The 18118-nt window shown below is 41.2% G+C and overlaps 1 protein-coding gene across 4 annotated transcripts in view; it reads left to right on the top strand.

Moving 5' to 3' along the window:
• Window positions 1–18118, top strand: part of PRKAG2 (protein kinase AMP-activated non-catalytic subunit gamma 2) — a 223847-nt gene that overhangs the window by 58920 nt on the left and 146809 nt on the right. For all 4 annotated transcript variants that reach the window (XM_055708910.1, XM_055708911.1, XM_055708913.1 and 1 more), the window contains exon 2: window positions 9503–9574. In XM_055708910.1, the coding sequence (XP_055564885.1) occupies window positions 9503–9574 (72 nt within the window). The remainder of the gene's footprint in view (window positions 1–9502; window positions 9575–18118) is intronic.

Genomic DNA, 18118 nt, shown 5'->3' with positions numbered 1-18118 from the left:
CTACCCATTGTATGGATGCCTATAGTGTGTCTAGACTGCAAGCAAAGACATGATTGAAGTTGGCCTTAAATTAGCCCGGCTGAGTCCTGACAGATGTACAACAGCGGGAGCAAGGAGCTCAAAGTGAGCTAAATTGCTGGAGGATTTACTCAGCCTCCCGCAGGGATTTTGCAGCCTACGCTAACCCATGTGTTGTCATGGCTACACTTTTATCAGTGCTGTGTGGAGCTGGGTGAAAGTGAGCTGGTGTAAACCACGCTTGCGATTGCTGTGTAGACGTGCCTGTAGTAAGATGCAATCCCTTTTCTGGACAGCTTGCTTTCTGAATAGAGGGGGGAAAGGTAAATAAGTTATTTTATTCCCACTTTATAGTCAGTAAAGAGAGAGAGGTAAGAGGCAGGGTTCATTTATACTTTGCTGATTCACCCAAAGTTGTCTAACCTCTCCCAAACCAGGGGAAGGGGAGCAAATTGCCCATTGGAGATACTGGCTTTTCCTTGCTCTCTAGGCTGGACAAAAAGTGCGGGGTAGATGACTGGTGTTTTGGATGGCTGAAGTTAGATGACAGATGTCCTGTCCTTTGATGCCTTCCTAGAGGTAAACCAGAAAGCCAGGGCACGCAATGAAAGTCTCATCACTTAAGTCTGTCCATGAAGCTATTCTGGACTGGATATGCAGTCTTTAAAGTAGATGAAAGATGTAATTTATTAGTATTGCATGGCGCTGCTAACTGGAAAAAGTAGTAATGGTACCAAATTTCAGCATCTCTCAGCTCAAAGCCAAGGGTGGGACCTGAAGGACATACAAGCTGGATTTAGGGCAAAGTACTGTACTATGAATGTGATCCGGTTTTCTAGATTACCTTTGAGATTTTGAGCTTTCTTCTGTCCTTGAGGGCTTTTTATGTTGCCAGCTTCAGCAAAATGCACCTTTAAATAAAGAGCTCAGAGGGCAAAGAATGAAGACATCCATTCTTTTGGGAAATTAAAAACATAGTTTAGGCTATGGAATAAAGCATATTGGTCTCATTTTACATGTGGTGCTAAAACGTCAAGATAAACTATAGCAAAGTAACTGTAAAATTTGTAGTCATAAAATTGTTCTCTGCAGCTGCAAAGTGATGTAGGAAAATGCAGCAGGAAAGCATCAAGAGGGGAATCTTCCTTTGTCATGGGCTCCATGTATTGTCCCCTTTGACCTCCCGTTCAGGTCTTTCAGACACTAAGCACAGAGCCATCCTGTTCTGTTTTTCCTTGCCTAATTTCCCTATTCTGGGTTGTTTTTTTTTTTACTTTCTTTCTTTTTTAGTTGAGGGACTACTTGATCAGAGCAATCCCTTGCTTGCCTGGCTTTCCAGATATAAGCTTTCTTCTAGCTGTTAAGATTATTCATGGTTATTAACTGACAAGAATGTAAAGAGGAGGCAACAGGCAGCTGTCTTCCTTAAATGCAGTGAACTGGAAAAAATAGTTGCAGTTCAAGTATTTATGTCAGAGATTCTCTGCTTAGTGTGAATGTCACCATTTTTAGTCATATATATGCAAGGGAGAGCCCTGCAAGTCCTTCTCAGGCAAGGCCATCAGCTGGAGGTTTTCAGTTCTGATTTTGTTTTGGTTTACACTTCTTTAAGAAATGGTTTTCAAAGAGAATTGGCCTATAGAGAGTGGGGAAAAACATAAAAAATGCACAACACGGTGACTTTTAAAGTAGCTGAAGTGTAGAGATGATTTAGAAAGCTTCGTGATGATCCTTGCTTTGAATCCTCTTCAGATTGCCCCCATGCTGCAGTGTCTCAAGTGTTTTCATTACATTATGGGAAAATCATCTTTTGTTTCCTGCACTTCTGCTATTTTGCTGTGGCTCAAGTTAAGTTTTATAGCAAATGCGTGCTTTTCTTTGCAAATACATTGGGATTCTGTGTCTTGTTTATGTAAGACAACTATATAACTATTGGAAAGCAATTCTGTTGGTACTGAGTACGTGCCATCTGAAGGGTAATATTTTCAGTCTCCTGCAGTCCTACCCTGTAGGCGTGTCTCTTGGTTGTTTCTTAATTCCCTCATCACTCATCTGACCACATTTTCCAGGTCTGAGGTATGTTAACTTCTGCTTTCACCTTGTGTCTCTTACTAACTTTGGGTGCTTCTTGGAGGAAATGTCTCACCAGAGAAAGGTTGTCTTGAGCTGAGCACCCGGAATAGCACTTAATAATGAGTTTGTTTGTGGATTGTGGTGTCACAGGGAATATTGAGAGTTTTGTTTTCAACCCTGACTTGCTTTCTCTGCTGTTCTCTCGCTTTCTCTCTCTCTCCTCTTTTTTTTTTTTTTTTTTTTTAAATGACATTTCATTATTTACACATTTGCTGGGTTGTCCATCTGCCATTGTAATAAACATGCTGCCAGTACCATGCTGTGTGGTTCGTGGTGTGAAGAAGCTGACAAACCAGGCTGTCATGTGCACGGGGATCGTATTCAGGGAGCCCCTTGTGATGGTCTGTGACTTACTGATGAGGTGGAGAGCAGTACCCTTCATCATAGCATTTCCATACAGCCCTGAGCTCTCTGGACATTAAAAGTATTATGGGGCTTCAGGCAGAACTGATTGCATCCCACCCCAGGCTATCTGTGCTCAGCTCATCTGCAAAGGCTGAATCACCAAGAAGATACGATGGTGTTTCCTGGCAGGAGAGCATGAGGCTTAAAAGAAAATTTCATTTTTTCCATGAACAGCATAGGAATGTGTCCTACTGGTTTAAGTCTGAGGCTGAGCACAAAACAAACAACAATCCAGAATCTCTTAGCAGTTTTTGTTGATGAACCTTGTCTACAGCCTCAGAAGACAAAAGGTGAACTTGCTGTAGACTGCTGGAGATTAGTGCCTGTCAGGATCCATCAAGAGGTTTAGAAATGAAGAAGGGTGGGCTGGATGCTGCCAGTATCCCATGATCAGGATAACTCAGGCAGAACAGCTTGAAAGACAGCTGTTTTCAGGGAAATATCAAGGACGTACTGGTTTCATGGTTTTTTTTTTTTTTATCCCCTTGAAATTCTTAGTTTTAGCAGCTCTTTCTGACCAAGTGGTGGCAATCCAGACTGGGTGACCCATGGATGAGAATGGGGGAGAAATGGCTTCAGTAGCTCTTCCGTATTTTGTCTGTTTCTTGTTACAGCTGAAATAAATGCCTTGAAATTACATGTAGGCTGGTTTTCTTAGGCAAAGTTTTCGTATATGAGTTTTTTAATATAGGGTATTGAATAATCACCAGATGGATGGGGATTTTCATATACTGAGATCTGGGTTAGCTTTCAGCCAGCCATTACTCCCTAACTTTTTAGATTATGCCTCCCTGGGACTGAATATTTCCCATTTCTTCCAGGCACATAATTTAAGGTGATTTACATTCTGTTATTTCAAATCTGATGCTGTATCCATGTTGACATTGAAGTGTGCACAGCTGGTTATGCACAGACACCGGCTGCCTTCCGGACCATGCTGCCTCTGGCATCTTCATACTGTGGACAAAATCAAGTCTCTATATCTCATTTCTACAATCTCAAAATCTTCAGACCCGCTCAGTTGTTCTTTATTTGTTTGCCATTACTCTTAAGGCTATTTGTATTAAAAATTTGGAATAGCCTTGTTGAAGTACAAAACTGGCTTGCACAAAGCTAACCAGCTTTGTACATCTGTTACTGCCCACTCCCATTGAGTCATACCGAGATTTAGTCACCAGCATCCTCAGTCTCACAGTACGACTTATATATCTGTCTCCAAAACACATGCTGCAGTCTAGATGGCATGGGGGAGGGAGAAAAGCAAAGCAATGAGCAACCTGCTTCTGAAGGCATAAAGCAATGTAGCAAGACTTACGCTATACTACGATAGTATATCAAAACAGCAAAAGCAAAAGGACAGAAGTTCCTGTGTACGTCAGTTTTGAATCCTTCCTTGTGCAATAATTGAGTGATTTGATATAAATCCCCAAAGGCATCTAGATAAGATTGTTCTCAAAAAAAAGAAAAATTTCTTATCAATCAGAGCTACGAAGCTATGCCCTCTATTTCACAGAGTTCAGACTCTGGATTCTGCTCACAGGCTATTAGCATATGTAGCATATTTGCTATTCAGAGTTTTATATAGGCTTGTAATAGGTACGAATCCAAGGTTGATCAAAAAAAAATATCTGCTGGTGTGCAGACTGAGATGAACGAAATTGTTCACAGGTGATGTTAATAAAAATCCCGACTTTCTTTGTCCTTGGCGGGATAGCTGGAGTACTCATAGCGCAGTAACATTAGCAGAGGAGAAGACCCCAAGAGCCCTGTTAAGGTGTGATGCTGAGGAGTGCAGCTTTCAGCAATTTTTTGTGAAATCAGGGTTCTTGTCAGCACTCAGCTTAATTTCTCTGTATCTTGTTTTCTTTGTTTATTTTATTAAAGGAGCTGTCTCCCCATATTGAAAAGCTGTCTTAGTAAAGTGTCACCTCCTGCTTGAGTTATGTTGTAAAGAGAAACTGTAATGTCTGGCAGGCATTTCACATCCTTAAATTCAGTGCAATCCTAGCACATATATAGAACTTAGTGAAACCGAAAAATAATGTCTCATAGGTGACACCATCAGTAGTCAGGACTGCATGATGCTACCTACGCTAGGACTCTGAAGTTGCTTATAGCTGAGGAACCCAGCCTTTCAGCAGCGATAGGACATGGGGCTACCGTGAAGCTATTCTGACCCGAGTCAACTCTGAAACATGGCCAGAGAATTGACAGTGTTGGTGGGGCACAGACCCATGACCATGGGCACAGATTTCACATGACCGTGTTGTTCATGGCCATGCCTTGCATTTGAAGGGACAGTTGCAAAGTATGGCAGCAGGGAGCTGTTTGCAAAATATTCTTTTGATACCCAGCCCTGAAATGTTGGACCATTGTTGAGTGGGGCCATAAAAAGGGCCTGCTTCCACCCAAAATACCTTGGAAATTGGTCTCTGACCTGTCAATCACAGCATGCCACCGAGTACCTGGCTGGCTCCTTGTCTTCAGCCATTGCAGGGAAGCTTTGTCAGCCTGGCTGCCAAAGTAGCCTTGAAACAAAACAATTAAAAAAAGAATCCTGTCTATTCTATGTTGTTTACTGGATGCAAGGCTTTAGTGGTCTGTTATTTAAGATTGCAGCCTCCGCAACAGAAGTGCTGGAGGCCTTCTTCTGACACCAAGGTCTCCAACTGCAGAAGCTTCCAGACCAGCGTGTCTGGGCAAGCCTTTTTGGCAGGAATCCTCCCCAGTAAGGAAAGCAATAGTGAAACTGGCTGGAAAAGGTGAAAGATGGCTTGGCTAACCAGATCTTGCTCCTGTTGTTCTTTGGCTATGCTATGCCAGCCAATATATTTGCTTTCTGTATCCTAAAATGTGGGTTTTGTTCCTGTTGTTCAAAACAGTTCTGAGAAAAGGTTCTTTGTTTTCCCAGGACGTCAAAGAACAAAAATTGTATTCTTCCTTCTTTCCACGTAATTCCAAGTATCCTGATACAAGAGCTGTCAGAGGAAAATGAGCTGGAATTAGGAAGGTTCATCCTCTACCTGTAGGGGTAACCCAGACAAAAATGACCTTAGAGTTAGTCTCACCTTTGGAGGAGAAATCGGAGTGAAGAATCTGTAACCTTCGAGATACCTGTTTCTCTCCTAGAGGAAGCAGGGAAAGAAGTGGTAGAGAAAGTAAGTGCGCTTGCAGACAAAATTATCCTGACTTACACCCTGCAAAAACTAAAGCAGCTGATAAACCTGTTAAAAACAATAAAGTCGATTTAGTTGCTTTTTTACATCTGCTAACCTCCGGCGCTATCCATAAGAAAAGTCCTGGAGCATGGCCTGTTGAGTAGGTGGTGTAGGAGATTGCCCTCCCCAGGAGGGAGCCTGGTGGGTAGGAGGAGCACTGAGCCCTGGCTCTGCTGTGTCACAGCCCTGCTGTCCTCTGGAAAAACCTTTGATATCCCCGGGGCCGTATTCTTCAGTGAATATAACAGAAGCTGCCATGACAACCTTTTGTAAATAGAAGTGGATTGAAAACAAAATAAATCTGAAGCAGCTTTGTGTCTGTAAAGTCAATCTAAACTGCTCAAGAGGTCGTTTTTTTCTAATTGGGCATGGCAGGTGTGACGTCTGGCTGTCAGCGCTGAGTGATGTGAACGACTGGCTGAGGAACAGGAGCGTGGCAGGAAAGCTAACAAAACCTTGCGAAATAGGCTTTTCATACTCTTAATTCCAGGTTAGCAGCACTAGGAGCTGCAGTCTCTGGTGCCCAGGGATGATCATAGACTGTGGTCTCTGCAGAAGTTGCCTATCCAAGGACATAATGCAGGACTGATGGATACAGGGAGTAATGCCATTTGTTTTTCAGCCAGAGCTCTGCAGCCTCAAACGCGAAGGACTCTTCCTTGTACCAGGATGTCATTGTATGCCTTTGGCAGAGGTTTCTAAAGTGTCTCTCCAGAACCATGTGATTTTCCAGGGCATTTATTCCAAGTGCAGCAAAGCAGAGCTGGAGAGCAAGAAAGTTGTCTAAGAACAGTTGCAATCCCAGGTTAATGGCAGAGCAACCCTTCAATGTGTGTCTGTTGGCAGAAGAACAGAGCGGTCAGATACGCGATAGGGGCTGTGGCTGCACCATTGGCCTGTCAAGAGTTCTGTGGTGTTTTGCAACACTTTTGGAGCAATTTTTGTTTTGCCTTTTTTTAAGGAGTTACTGTATCATCAGCTGCTGGATGAAGAGGAACACAAGGAAGAAATAAGATAGTCTGTATTCTGCAGAGATACATGCAAAGAGAAAATAAGCATCTAATTTCCTTGCTTAACCAACAGGTTGGAATTGAGAGAGCAGTGTTTGCAGCCTGGGATTTGGTACGTGTATTTTTTCCTTCTGTAAATGGATGCCTTCATACAGAGAATCCCATGAAGAAGTGGAAGATGAAAAAATTGTTAGACAGCAGCTACAATTACAGACTTTATCACAGGACTAACAGTACAATTATTACCCTGTTTGAAATGTTCTCCAGCACTGTATTAACAAAGGCAGGCCTCATGCTGTCCAAAGTATAGTTCCAGTTGTTGTAAAGACAGAAGAAGTTAGCATACCTCCATGATATCTGAGAGGTAAAAATTAGAATAGAGTGTCAGCTGGGTTTCATGATACTTTTAGACTTTAAGATTTAATATATATGTGTTTTTAAGCTTGGAATTGTAACCGGGACCTGAAATTTAGCTTCTAGAAAAATAGCTGTACCTACCTACCCCCTGCTGGTTTTTGAAAATCTCTGCTCAAAAAAAGAAGTTACAGTTTCATTCTTAGCTGTTCCAGATTTTCTGAATAGCTTTTTCAACCCTGATTACTAGGTATGTGTCCCCTTAAACCCAGTTTCTTCTATCCACTCTCCAGCCTTCCTAACCAGCAGGTTTTCTCCCTGTGGATTACACCAAGTAGTAATATAGGGATGCCAATATATGGAGCTCAAAAGAGGTTATTTCCTTGATTTATTTCATGGAAAACGACTTAGCACACATCAGATTCCAGCTTCTGCACTACCAAAGATGGGTAGAGGAAAACGTTGGTAAATCCTTTGGCTAAATTAAAGTCAACATGAGGGGATACTTGGTTTTGTGTAACTTTCTATTAGGCTTTTAAACTTCTTAACAGAGATTCTTCACTGAAGTCTTGCAGTAACATATGAAGTAGGAATAACAATAATAATGATAATCCATTTATTGACAGTGTTTATAAATGCCATTTATGGATGAATATTTTTTATATGGAGTATGTAAGTAATTTTTATCTTAACTAAGCAAATTAATACAGAAGTTTTTCTTTAAGGTCCTGTGGTGCCTGGTTCAGCCTCTGTCAGATATTGATAACAGTGAAAATCTAATCCAAACAAATTGCCTCTTCTTTTGGTTTTGAGAAGTTTCCTTAATGTTTTTATTTGCAAACAAAGGTGATGTGAAAAACAGCCGTTAAAGCATGGGGATGACGGTGACGTTATGTAGTTGGGTTGATGCTTTATTGTTTGGCCCTTTGTAGATGGTTCCCATTGAATGTGCATAGACAGAGCTGAGAGCATACTAATTTGTCATGAATACTTTGGTTTGTGGCCTAATGATTTGGGGCCAGCTTGGCCAAGCCTGGCTGCTGCTGCTTTTTTTTTTTTTTTTCTTCCCCTTTCCAACTTGGCATGAATTACTCCCATGTGCTTCAGTTCCAGTAATTCAATATTTTGTTCCTTATTTTTGTTGTTTGTTATGTAACCAGAATATTTTCAAACACTTGTAAGGATTATGCCTGAGTTATACACATTTTTGAGCATATTTTGGATTTAGTATGATTACACAATGTGATGTGATTAGACCTGTGGCTGCTATGAATTCTGAAGGCAAGCAAGACTTGCAGACTTCCCGAATGGTGCTAATTTTTAATTAAGCTATATTTAATCTCAAATTTGGTTTACATGAAATTGCTTTTTATTTATGTTTTGACCTGTTTTAAATGGCATGCAGATGTGGTGGTAGAGAAGCACTGAATCATTACATGAAAAGGATGATGCCTTGCATCTGGGATGTTCTGCACTGGGGAGGTATTCCTGACATTTAGATCAAGATTTGGGATCCAAGATTCAGTTCTACAGAACACAGCATTAGGCAACCTCATGCTTTTGGTTGCAGACTTACTCATTATCTATTTTTCTGATCAAACAGATGCTATACTTGACACTAACATAATTTCCTTATGCACGTAGAAAGGAGCTCTAAAAATCCCATAGCTGGAACATGAAGTAGCATAAACAGAACAGACGGCAGTATGCAGAATGTAATTACAGTTTGGTTTTGTAATTACATCTTTGGTTTAAAGATGAACATGTGTGCTTTTCTTATGGCTTTATTATCTTTAGGCATGCAGAATTGGGAGCTTCTCTCTCATTTATGCAAATGAATTGGTTATTTCCTCCCGGAGCACTGTTGGAGTTTTCTCCCTCTTTGTTATATATGTTACATTTTTTTTAGAACATCGGTATCTTCTCATTCAGGTTTTCTTTACTGTCATAAATAATTTTTAAACTAAGATTGTACACACCACTAAAAGTAAGGTAGGCCATTCACTGAGCAAGTGACTGTGTTTAAACTGTAATTTCCTACAGAGTTTTCTGTGGGATTTGGGTACCTTCTCCTGAAAGTTTAGGCACAGGACTTTTGTCTTTGGCTGTGTGGGTGCATTTTCATGGCTATATAGTGCAAGTGCTGCAAAGAGCTCCCTATTCACTTGTTACTTACATCTGCCGTTGGTTTCACAGCCAACAAGAACGATCAGAGCCCGTGTTACTGCCTTGTTACCAGCAATTGCTATGGGTAAAGCAGTGGGCACTTTGGAAATAAAACAACGGGCTACAATCATGGGATGCTCTGATGGAAGGAAGAAGACATTAATATAGGACATCCATTTTTCTTCTCTGTCCTGGCAGGATCTCAGCTCATTTGCCATGCCATTCTTGGACGGTGATGTGGAGAGCACAGACAAAAATGCTTCTCGCAAGGTAAGATATTTCCAAAGTTTCACCTTTGCTGTAGTGGTTGAGTCTCTTGGTGGTAAACACAATTTATTAGGCTTTAAAAAAGCCTGGGGTTTTAATCTTTCCTGCCATACCATTAACCTGTTGAGAGCGATGCATGAAGGCAAATATAGTAACTTTTGCAGACCTTACCATGACGGTGCTTATGCAGTATACCTGTAAGCGATGCTAACTTCTGGTGGTACAGTTTTAAATACTGCAGATGTTGTGTTTAGCACTGTTGTAGTTCAATGAAGGGATATTGCAGAACTGCATTCCCAGGAATACAATTAGCTAGTAAAATTTGTGGTGTTGCTACAGAAATACAGTGCCCAAACAGGTGTCTGTGGCTGTCGGTATGTTTACCTGGAATTGTCTCCTGGTGGTTGCTCTCTGTTCAGTGACCTTGATTTATCTGTCCTTTCCACTGGCAAAATGAGCTGCCTTTATTTGCTGAAGCCATAGCAGTAGGGTCTTCCTGTCAACAAGGTGGAAAGGTTCCTTCGCAGTGTGGGATTAACTCAAGGTTATCCTTCTGGAGGCATTGCTATGATTTGTTTTTCTGATGGCCTGCTATTAACTTAAACCAATGCATTCACAGGGTTTGCTTGCTTTAAAATGATCAGGAGAGCATATTCGATGGATGACATTGGGGATGGTTATATGGTGCCTACACAGCCTTCAAAGCAAGAGAAATTGTGGGTGGGATCTGTCATCTTCAGGTCCTGGTCTGATCATTTTCACAAAGCATTGAAGTACAAGCTGGTCTGCTTAATGTAAGCATACTACCAACCAAGTTTTGGGCTTGGGGAAGAGAGGTACTCCTCCAAATAGTAGATAACCCCAAAAGCTGATCTATAGCTACACAGTGGACCAGTTTGACTTGTCACAGTATTTACAAGGCTGTGGACTCCGTGAGGATTAAACCTGCTACAAGCTGTTTGTCAAAGCGTCTGCAGTTACAGTTCAAGGCAGGTGAAGCAACAAATATCTTCTTATTTAAGCTAATCTGCACCTGGAACAATAATAACATGACAGTATGAGTTTCTGTTCCTTTGCACCTCACAGCAAAGGACAATTGTTTAAAAAAAAATTCAGCAATCCATCAGTAATTGAACATGTTTATAACATTGGCCTTGTTCTTTTTTGCGTTAAGACTGAGGTAGGAGTCACTGACACACAGAAACTGTTGCAGATGCCAGGGAAGCTAAAATATACAGCGTTACCGAAAGGTGCTTGTTTGGAGGGTTTGAATAAAGTGAATGATGTGATGTTTTTGGAAAGGGTTGTCATTCTGGTAGAAGGCAGGGGTTTCTAGCTAAAGCTTAGTTTTTCCATTTATCACCTCCTTTTCCCAAAGAAAGGTGAGAAAGCTGCATGCATCTCAGTCATGAAGAAAAAAATATTCCAAAGCTAATCTCGCGCGTGTACTTTATATCGTTTATTTCTGCATATGTACATTATATCATTTAATGGTTTCCACTTCACCATTTATGAATCCCCTGGTTTCCCTCTTACTGATCTTGAGACTGTCATTTGATGAGCACTTATCTTGGGAGAACTGGAAGAACATCAGTTGCCTCTTTTTGCAGCTTCAGTAAATGCTAGTTTTTTTCGCCAGACTTGAGTCAAATTCTGCTTATGGAAGTGCAACTAACTTTGGACTAACCATGCAACCGAGGCTTAACATCTGAAATCGCTTATTTAACTGACCTTTTTGATTGAGTGTATAAGACCAAGAGTTTTTTCTAACATTATACTTGGATCTCAGTTCAACACATGCAACAAAGTGTTAAGAAATGAGCTGGCAGTGCCCAACTTCTGATAAGAAACTAATAAAATCCATTGCTACACACCTCATCCCGTATATCATTTCCCTCAGTGGGAAGGATGGGACCTTTGCTCCTAGTGAATGATAAGTAACATCAGACCGCATTATTTATTTAATTATAACTAAAAGCTTGCCTGTCCCTATTGGTGCTACATTAAGAAGTCCCCAAGTTGCTCCTCACTTTCAAGTGAGATGGTTTTTCTTTGTTGAAGTTTGAAATCACCATATGGTGTGTAAGTTTTGTATATTAAAAGTCAGTATTTTATAATTTCCATTCACCTGTCATGTTGGAGACAGGCAATTCATCAGGAATGTCTCTTCCTGCACTCAATTCTTCTGTCACCTGGGCTATAGATCAAGGTAATGAAGAGTAGTTCACAAACCCGTCTTTCCGATCTGCCATTAATTCAATTCTCCTGTTCTTTGTGAAAGGCTTTTAGAAACTGAATTAACATTTTTCACAGAGATCTGCAGCACTTTGCCATGCAAGTGTCTCTCAATCATTATCCCATGACAACAATCCTCATTATGCAGCTAGGAAGAATTAGTTGTGCAGGTTCACATAGGAATTTTTTGGCAGTGGTGGGAATGTGACACACATTTCCTGAAGTTTAGCCTTAATCACTTCTGATTAACATGGCTGCTATAATAAATGATGTATTCTTCTTTCCTTTATGACCAATGGCAGGAAGAGAACAGGGATAGTTTTCATCTTCCTTTGTTGAAGATGGAGAATATAATACTGTCAAGAATCTTGTGTAGAAGTTTTTGGCATGGTGTGATGGAGAAAAGTAGTTCTTGTGGCTGTGGCAGGTATCCGGGCCTTTCTTATTGCCTAAAAAAATGCCTTAATACTTGTGCTGGTAGCTTTGTCTAAAACAACTGGTATTGCTGATTGCCCTGTCCTCAAAGCCAGGACACTCCAGAAGTGGCTTGAATCTTTCTTGCAGAGAGACCATAGAGGATCATTAAATAAACTGGTATAGACAAAGACAACTGGGAGCTGGGATGCAATTAGATTTACTGGGTTTCCTTGGTCTGGAAGAAGACAGTGGAAGACGGGCAGTTTAGAGGCCTGGAAAATCATGAGTGATGTATCATTCAGAAAATAATCCTGGTACGGTGTGGCAGGGCAGCAGTCAGGGATGAGTGCCCCTCTGCACCCAAATGGCTCTATCAATTTCAGAGGTCTTAATACCTTGACTGATTATAGATCTATCATCTAAAATGTAGGTTAAAGGATAAGATGTGGAAATTATAGGAAACTGAGAACTGTTGCTTTCAGCTGAAAGCCCAGGATTATGAATGATTAGAGAAAAGAAAATGACACAAAAAGAAAATTGTCCATGGGGAGGCAGCTGGCAAATTATAGAGGGAGGAGGGAGGAGGAAGAAGAAAACTAGTCTGAAGAATAATATTGATCCATTCCTTTATGGAAATAATAGAATTGTCATAAAAATATGGAAGAAAGCTTGGAAGTGTGCATTAAAAAGTCTTTTCTCTACATGGGGGAAAAGCCAGTGAGGTGTTTAACTTTGTTGACAATGGTGACTCTGTCCTATCAATAACTTAAGTGTATTTAAAGCAGAAGATGCTAAAGCTAGGCATTTTACAATTAAAACCAAACAACTGTGGTAAAACACCTTGAATGAATTGGCAGAGCTTTCTCTGGCTAGTGCTGATTTTGAATAAATCTTGGAGCAGGGATGAAGTTCCAGAAGACTGCAAAACCAGTAATTAAGTGTTAATATTTAAAACATTTGCAATTAGGATAATTTGCAGGTTTCTCAGTCTAACATTAGTCCTGGGCAAAACAATGACATAGCTAATGTTGGATAGTTGAGGATGCTGTTATAATAGACTAATTTGGCTTGGAATTAATGGTAAACAGTTCTTATTGAACAAATGTGGGGTTTTAAATGAATTACAAATGTGGATGGAAAATGTCATAGTGTTGGTGTCATGTATATAAAACAGTATCACAAGGATTTTGATTTAAGAAACTGGAATGATACTGAATGAACATGGAGACTATTAAATGAATAAAAACCTGGCTGATAAAGTAAGTTCAGACTCATCAGTGGAAGATTTTGTTTCTAGACAGACAAAACATTCTGTTGCTGCACTATATCATACTTTATCAGTGACTTGAAAGAAATACAGATTCATTACTGATACAATTTGTAGTTCATGCAAAAATGAGGGGGGAAAGAGTGGTAAATTCTGAGCAGGAAATTTTCCAATGCAGAATGACTTGAATCACTTAAAACACATTTTGCAAGCAAACAGTACGTCTCAATTTGGCCAAATTGTGATCGGTTACACCTAGAGCAAATACTGCAGACTTTATTTTTGGGAAGTCTTTCACAAAGCCTTGATTAGTTTTTAAGAATAGCTGTAGGTAATCAGCTGTACATAGACTCTGGATGTGAACACAGTGGTTAAAGGATCAGTTTGGTTTTTGGACGTACGAACAAAAGAATAGGATGGAAAGTAGAGGCTTTGTAAAAACTACATTTGACTCAGTTCTGCTATCAGTAGTGCAGGAAAATGTTGATGAACTAGGATCAGGCAACATCCAAGGAGTGACTTCAGTATTGAAGGACTTCAAGGAACACTTTGTCCTGCTTCTGGTCCCAGCATTTGTTTTGTTTTGTCCATCGACTCATGGGAACTGCACAAGCAACCCATGGAACAGGGAGGAGAAACAAAATATGTGTCACTTCTAGCCCATCCTTCACTAGATAATAAATCTCCTTTTGATTTACTTTTTCCCAATCTTTTAATTATCTGTTTCTTTATGAGCAGTGAGGATGGGGAGCGTGTCCTGGATGCTGCCACAGCCTTGGCATGGGGCACCTGCAGTGGGTGCAGGGAGCCTCAGGGCAAGGGCATGTAGGGCAGTCACTGCACTGTCACGTTCATGGCTCCTTCCCATCTACTATTTTAAAATAAATGCAGTTAAGGGTTAGGAAGTGGACAGGGAGCCAGCTCTACTTTCACCTTTCTTCAGGCCTGCTTCTGCCTCTGAGCAGTCCTGCTTGCTGCTGGACACCTTATCCCAACCGTCCATACAGCAATGCAGAGCTCTCAGAGCCTGCCAGAGCAGCCAGCCGCATCCCATTGTATTTTAATTTGGAAAGTGTCATTGTACTTTAGTTTTGGGAAGAGACATCTCTGATCCCGTAAAATACGTTGTCATCTCAATTGTTACAGCTCATGCAGAACCAAGGGAACTAGTGGTGGTGAATGGGACCACATAGTGCCGGGGAGAGTAAGTCCTTCATTACCTTTCAGTCTAATGAAGTCAGCTCTTGTGTTTCTGCGAGCTCTTTTATTCCAGCAGAATAAGAGAATCATCCAATTAACTTTATCAAAGGGCTTTTTTATTGAGATTCAGTTGAAGGGCAGGAAACAAGTGCAGACATCTATCTGGTGTATCGTCTCTAATTGTGTTTACTGTCCCTGTCAAGGATGGTGGGAGGTTGTTCCTTTTCTGTACTCACTTTTCAAATAAATTTTTAAGTGAAGAGAGGCAAAATAAAGGTCGAATAACTCACTCTTGTAAAAGCAAACAGAACTCAAATGCTTTATATATGTCCTAACTATTTGGAGTTGGAGAAAAAAGGAATGGAGCTCAGGAGCATTTAATAACTTTCACTTACATTTCAAAGCATTTTGAAAGGCTCCTTAGCTTGAGCCCATTCGTATTCTAGACAGATCATTTTTTCAGCTTGTTCTGAAAAATGAATCTAAATTCACCCAAAATTGAACCAGAGCCAGAGCAGGGAGGGCATCCTCTGGGGAAGGCTCTGTGCCCAAGAAAAGACCTGTTGCTGGAGCACCCTGGTGCGGGAGCAGCGGAGATGGCTGTGCGGAGGTGCTGTGGCAGGGACACAGGCAGTGCTTGGGTTTCCCTGGCTCCGACACCGCCTTTGTCTGTGCATGGTCACGGTCTTCTCAGCAGAGCTCGTTCGTTTTTCTGGGCACATTGCTTTGGCAGGATACTTCTCTTCCCAGCAGTTAAGTGGTCCTTAAGTTCTAGGTTGGGAGCAGAAATGGCTTCTTAGAACTTTATTTGGTTGAAATGGAGAGACCAGATTTTCAATACAAAGCATTGGAAAGAAAACGAGAATGTTTGGGAAAATTGTGCCTGTGAGTGAGAAGAGGCAGGACAGAGATGGATGGTGTTTGGATGATGAGAAACTAGTTCTTGGTGAAGTATGTATAGTTTGGTCTCTTAGCACATTCTGTTGGGGATTGTCGTATGGTACTGATTAAATGTAGTGCACTTTAGTTTTTCTTGTAAAACAAGATGAAGAATTTCAAGTAAGGTAAGAAAACAGATGAAGGGAAAGATGGCAGGCTGCTATTGAAAGGACAACTGTTGGATGGAGGGACAGAACTGGTGGTGTTTCCCCCAAGCTCAGTCCTGGGACTGGTCTGTGCTAATAAGGCTGAGACAAAAAATAGAAGCATGCTAACCAAATCGGTTGATGATGCGAAGAGAGGTGGTTTTTTCATCATAGGGAAGGACCTCATACAGGAAGACCTGGATGACCTTCAGAACGGATAATTCTTAACAGCACAAGATAAAAGGTTGTTCACTTTGGATATGTCAACAGGAGCAAGAAATAAAGGAGATCAGGGAGCGTTCTCTTGGCCCGGAGATGAAGGGCTTGGACATGGTCCTGTTGGAGAGCCAAACTGTTGCATCTACTAAAGCAGAGTGGCCACGTGCAACTTGGGGCTGTCCCTGGGTTGTGGTCTCTCCGAGCCCAGGCAGCACAGATAGAGTCCCCATCAGATGGTGAGTGAGAAGCCATATGGAGAACTGCTTGATGGTTTGAGCCTCTGTCCAGCTGCTTCATTCAGTTGTTTGGGGTAGTCTGGGACTGATAATGGTTTATGCTGGGAATTTGTCATCTAGGAGTTTGTTGAAAATGAAGGTGTGGGTCTGCTGGTCTATCACAGGATGGCTCTGAGCCATTAATGTGCTTAGCTAGGAGAAAGGAAGAAGAGATTAGGAAGAAAGAAAGATTCCCTCCTCCAGGTGAAATGACAGGGGCAGCTTTCAGGATGCTATTTCTTGTGTCGAAATCTTCCAGAGCTGCCTAGCTTGGGCCAAGTGCCATGCTATCACTTTATGTTTCATTCCAAAAATGGAACATTAAGTCTGCTAGATGCCAAGTACTGTAAGACATGCCTGGTTTTGTTGCTTTGTTTTCAACAGTGGGTAGTTCTGGATGTATCTTAGAAACCTGCCTAAGATCATTTGGTGTATACAAGAGAGGAAAGTCTCTCTCTGGTCCCCAGCTGAGGATCCTTTTGTGCTCTGAAGCATGAAAACTGATAGTGTCTTACAGCATTTTAGGATATATTTACTCAGTGCTATGTAAGGTAACTGGTTTAGCCTTGCACAAGCGGAATCAGTTGCTAGAAATAGCACATCGGATGTAGCATGGGGCACTGCTCAGTTGCTTCACCTCACCGGGGAGCACATTGCTGTAGGCCGAGGGTAGGGTTGCACTGGCACTATTACTGAGCTGCTAATTTAGGTGTATTCCCACTGTATGGTTCTTTGCAGATATACGGTCAGGAGCTGTCATTTCTCTCCAACATCACCAGTTTTAAGGTTTAAGGAGTCAAAGCTTAGGCTTAGAGCTCAAATTGCTCATATATGCCCTGCAGAAAGCCAACACAGGGAATGTTTTGTTGTTGGTTGGTTGGTTAAGGTTTTTTAGTTAGGTGAACAGTCTTCATACTTAGAGACATTTTTCATTTTCTTTTATTAAACCTTATTTGTGCATTGATTTGTATTGTGCTTGCATCGTGTGTTTGGATTATTTTATCTCCAAGAGACCAATTATCCAATCAGGGCCAAATGAGCCATATCACCACGTGCATTTATTAGATGTGTTTCACATTTCTGCCCATTCTCACTTTACTGCATTTCCTGGACCAACACAAACAGACAAACAAGGGTTATTAATGTGAGAAACCAGGGTGTAATAGTGAGTTTTTTTCTGCTACTGCTCATCTGGGGAAATAGTTATTTTTCCAAAGCACATGTGGGAGTTTTCTGCCTACCTGCCTGTCATAGCTTCAGGAAATGAGTCCAAAAAGCATAAAGAACAGGCTGATGATCCATCTCGCTGTATAACCTGCCCCTAGCACCGCTGCCAGTATAGCCTGCATAGGATGATGGGGTTTATTCCACAGCAGAGATTCTTCCACATTCCCAGCTGAAGCATGAAAATTAACATTGCCTTGTGACTTTTGTGTATGCTGTGATAACTGTTGCTGCTGATGATTTTACTCATGGAAGCACCTAATCATCTTTTAAAGCTTGCAATCCATTAGCTCAAATAATAGTCTAAGCAAGCAATTCTATTGTAATTCCCAAAGCAAAATCACAGGTATTTATCTGCTTTGATGGTGGGTGTAACCTGTGTATAATTAACATGTGGAGCAGCTGGGGAAGAATTCGATGTAGTAATTTCCTTTAATTTAGTAGCATGCACATGTGTATTTAGCAGTGTGCCCTGGTGCTCCAGCAATTAGCTAATTCATCTGCCTGGCACGATGGAGAGGAAGCAACCGGTTGTGATTGCAATAAATACAAACATCCCGCTGCTTCTGCTCAGAATTTGAGAACAGTTTGCTTTTGTGTCTGACTTGCACATACAAGGGTATAC

This window comes from Falco cherrug, chromosome 4 (assembly GCF_023634085.1).
Source record: "Falco cherrug isolate bFalChe1 chromosome 4, bFalChe1.pri, whole genome shotgun sequence".
NCBI lineage: Eukaryota > Metazoa > Chordata > Aves > Falconiformes > Falconidae > Falco > Falco cherrug.
Note: the sequence above shows the minus strand (reverse complement) of the source record. Positions and strands in the feature narration are given on the sequence as shown.